This window comes from Fibroporia radiculosa (genome assembly GCF_000313525.1).
Source record: "Fibroporia radiculosa TFFH 294 genomic supercontigs, scaffold3721, whole genome shotgun sequence".
In the NCBI taxonomy this organism is placed as follows: domain Eukaryota; kingdom Fungi; phylum Basidiomycota; class Agaricomycetes; order Polyporales; family Fibroporiaceae; genus Fibroporia; species Fibroporia radiculosa.
The window spans coordinates 227088-231094 of record NW_012133392.1 but is presented as its reverse complement, the minus strand read 5'-3'; the positions used below and the strand labels follow the sequence as shown (position 1 = coordinate 231094).

Sequence of the window (4007 nt, the reverse complement as noted above, 5' to 3'; positions counted from 1 at the left end):
GTACGAGAAAGCGGCGGCGAGCCCGCGGCCGTCTGCGATCCCGCCGGCGGCGATGACGACGATAGGCTGGCCGGTGAGCGGGCTCGTGGCGTTGCGACAGAGGTCGACGCAGGCGGGGACGAGGATGGAGAAGGGCGTGTCGCCGGTGTGGCCGCCGCCCTCGCCGCCTTGGGCACAGATCATGTCGACGCCTGGGACGTGTCGTCAGTAAGGTCATCTGTCAGGCTTACCGAAAGTGGGGGTACCTTGCGCGAGGGCTTTGTGGACGTGCTGGGCGGGCGGGTGAGGTACGGGGTGTGCGGGGGAGAGGGAGACATACCTTGGGGTGGCCGACCATGCTTGTGTGCGGAGGCGGGAGGTGAGTATACAGGGTGGTGTCTAGAGGGAGGACATACTTCATGACGAGGATACCGGCTGCGTGCAGCTTGTCGACCATGTCTTTAGGAGGGACGCCGACGGCACAGACGAAGAGGGCGGCCTTGTTCTTGATGATGATGTCGGTGAGGGCGGGGAGCTGGCCCTTTGTGTAGTCGTACTGGGTGAGGGTGTTAGTGTGTGGGAGAGTGGGAAAGGAATGGGGATGGTACGTTTGTCTTGCGGGCGTGTCCGCCAACCTGGGGGAGGGCGAGGTCGACGCCAAAGGGAGCATCCTTGTTCTCTAGCTGGCTCTTGAGGTCGTCGATGGCCTCTTGGAGCATGCGGGGGGTGTAGTGTATGCCGCCAATGACGCCGATACCTCCTGAGAGGATGGAGTGAAGTACACGTAGCGAGACATTGAGCAGAGCACGCACCGGCGTTGGTGACGGCAGCAGCGAGCGTGGGGCCTGCAGCCACGCTCATGCCTGGTGGGAGGGGTCAGAAAGACAGCGGAGGGGAGGAAGAGGGAAGAGACAGGACCTGCGAGCATGACGGGGTGGCTGATGTTGAAGAGGCGAGTGAGCGGAGTGGTGAACAGTGGCGGCGACGAAGACGGCATTGTCCCTGGTGGCTGGGAGGAGACGAGGCGAGTGGCAGAATCGGCGATCGATCGATCGAGATGGCTGCGCGAGGCCGACGCGACGAGGACTGGCAGAGACGGGCGGGCGCGGGCGAGTGCGAGCGCGTCGGACGGATGACGTAGGCACGTACACCCCGCTCGGACCCCCGGCGCGCCCAGTCTCGGGCGTCTTTCCCGGCAGACCCACTCTCATAGTTCGGCAGATCGCGCTCCCCGCCCTCGTGACCTATTTGGCGGATGCCCATTGGCTGGGAGCGGACGCGGAGTCGGCTGGATCGGCCGCATCAATGTGCAAATGGGCCAACGCCTGCTCGAACTCTTTCATCCAGCTGACTCAACGCAACCCACTGATCTCCCTTATGTACCCTCCACTTTCGTTTCCGTCTGCGGTCTCCCTCCATGTCCCGCTTCTAGACTCTCCCATCGACCCCTCGTCCCGTACCATATTTCTGTAGAATATCCATGTCGTTCAACAGAGACTCGGTCGCTCCGTCTGCAACTCCTACACTGCACGGTGACGATCCAGAGCACCCCGTCGTCCCGCGCAAACCATCCCCCAAGGTCGACGACAGCCCCCCCAGCGTTCCTGCCGAGTGTCCCCAGGTCTCCACCATCCCAAATAACACACAATCGCTCGCACACGACACTCCCCAGGTCCTCGTCGTCGACTGGAATGGTCCAGATGACCCCGAGAATCCAAAAAAGTGAGCGCCTCCATCTCCCTAAATGGTTCGTCGCGTCCTGACGCGCTCTCTCCAGCTGGTCATTCAAGAAGAAATGGGCTGCCACCGCAATCGTGTCTGCCTTCACCTTCATAAGCCCAGTATCCTCCTCCATGATAGCTCCCGCCAGCGACCAACTCGCTGCAGAATTGGGCATCACCAACAGCGCAGTCATCGCACTCGTTACGTCTATATTCGTGTTGGCCTACGGTGCGCGCATCCCTCCTCCAGCCCTATCTTTCCGCCTGACGCCCTCCCCCCCTCTCACACAGCCGTCGGTCCGCTCTTTCTCGGTCCCCTCAGCGAGCTCTACGGCCGCTCCAAAGTCATCCAGCTCGCCAACCTGTGGTATCTCGGTACGCACCCACTCACACCCGCCCCCTTCCGCACGCTCACCCATGCCTCTCTAGCCTGGAACTTGGGCTGCGGCTTTGCCCAAAACCAAGGCCAGCTTATCGCTTTCAGGTTTCTCGCAGGTCTCGGCGGCAGCGCTCCGTTGGCGGTACGTCCCTCCGTCCCGCTTTCCTCCCATACGCTCACCTTGCACCTCCCCCCCCCCTCCTCGCTTCCTAGATTGGCGGCGGCGTCCTTGGCGACTGCTGGCGCACCGAAGAGCGTGGCCAGGCGATTGCCGTGTATTCGCTCGCGCCCCTCCTTGGCCCCGTGATCGGCCCTGCGTGCGGCGCATGGATCGCAGACCGCTCCACATGGCGATGGGTTGTAAGCATCCGCTATGATTCTCCCCCGGCGCGCGTCATTCAGGTGGCTGATGTTGCAGCGTTAGTTCTGGTCGACGAGCATCGTCGATGGGGTCGTGCAGTGCCTCGGCGTGCTGTTTCTGCGCGAGAGTGAGTCTCCTGCGACGGCCAGAACCCCATTGACTGACGTATTTCTTTGATAGCGTTTGCCCCGCTTTTGTTAGAGCGACGAGCGGAAGCGATGCGTAAGAGTATGGATATAGAAAAGGCACGGTTGATCAACGTGTGCACCGTGTATGACAATACGGACAGACAGTGAGTGTCCAGGCGCTGCGCAAGGATATGAGACTGGTGCTGAGACAAATGTATAGCTGGAAGCACATCTTTGCCAAGGCGCTCGTGCGCCCATTCCAGCTCTTCTTCCACGAGCCGATCATCCAGCTTTTGGGAATCTACATGGCATTCATCTACGGCACCCTCTACCGTACGTCTACTCACCCGTCGGACTGCGTTCCGTATAGTGCTAACGGCGTATATGCAGTATTCCTGACAACCATCGACAGTATTTTCGAAGACACCTACCACCAAAGCGTCGGCATCGCGGGGCTCAATTATTTTGCCCTCGGCGTGGGCTTGACCGGCGCGTCGCAAATGAACGCGCGGCTGCTGGATACGATTTACAAGTACTTCCAGGCCAGGAATGGGGGTGTGGGTAAACCCGAGTTCCGCTTGCGTACGTAGCTTCGATCCTGCTTCTCGTTTATCGCCAAAGTGACTGGAACCTGTGTTTTTTGTGTTTAGCGTCAATGGTGCCTGGGACAATCGTGCTGCCTATTGGACTGTTCATCACGGGATGGACAGCGAATGCTCATACGCATTGGATAGGGCCGGATATCGTGAGTTATCTTGAGGGATAGCACGAATGATGTATTGACGTAGTCGGCCGTAGGGCATCGCGCTAGTGGGGGCAGGCACCATCCTGAACTTCCAATGTATCCAGACATACGTCATTGACGCCTTCACACTGCACGCTGCGTCCGGTGTGTAATTGATCCATTCTTCCGCTGGTGGTAGGGTGTGCTGACCTCACGGTGTAGCGCTAGCGGCGGTGACGTTCCTGCGCTCGTGTGCGGGCTTTGGTTTCCCGTTGTTTGCCCCGGCGATGTACAACGCGCTGGGGTACGGCAAAGGCGACTCTATCCTTGCTGCAGTGGCCATCCTCATTGGGTGTCCTGCGTACGTCTCGCTGCTGTTTTCTCTCGTGCACTGGGTGACTGATGTCCCGACGTCACAGACCATATCTCTTTTGGACGTACGGCGAGCGAATACGAAAGGCGAGCCGATACGCGCGCAAATGAAGACCCTCACGCACCCACCTTATAGACGTTTTGTGCCTACCCATGTTTTCTGTTTACGCTTTATGACGTGACGTCTGTAACTGCTCATGTTTGCATTGCATTAGTTTTGTTCGTACCGTTTGCTGCATCGTTTGTATAGAGTCGTAGCATACCCTGCATTGTGTAATCCCATCCGGATGTTATTTTCGTATGATGCTGGCGTCGACTGGTATCTTGTTCAGCTAGCGATGTG

The 4007-nt window shown here is 59.1% G+C and overlaps 2 protein-coding genes across 2 annotated transcripts; one reads left to right on the top strand and one right to left on the bottom strand.

Moving 5' to 3' along the window:
- Positions 1–213: 213 nt before the first annotated feature.
- On the bottom strand, positions 214–976 carry FIBRA_05042 (uncharacterized protein; the record flags this gene model as incomplete). The annotated part of the gene is made up of 6 exons (XM_012326821.1): positions 214–270; positions 320–338; positions 396–535; positions 588–739; positions 792–842; positions 898–976. The coding sequence occupies 6 exons, from the start codon at positions 974–976 to the stop codon at positions 214–216; spliced, it is 498 nt and encodes a 165-aa protein (XP_012182211.1).
- Positions 977–1459: 483 nt separating this feature from the next.
- Positions 1460–3775, top strand: FIBRA_05041 (uncharacterized protein; the record flags this gene model as incomplete). Its single annotated transcript, XM_012326820.1, has 13 exons — positions 1460–1701; positions 1757–1929; positions 1992–2075; positions 2130–2221; positions 2293–2439; positions 2504–2567; positions 2621–2732; positions 2789–2901; positions 2959–3150; positions 3219–3313; positions 3367–3457; positions 3515–3653; positions 3712–3775. 13 exons carry the CDS (start codon positions 1460–1462, stop codon positions 3773–3775), a joined length of 1608 nt encoding a protein of 535 aa, XP_012182210.1.
- Between the last annotated feature and the right edge of the window lie 232 nt (positions 3776–4007).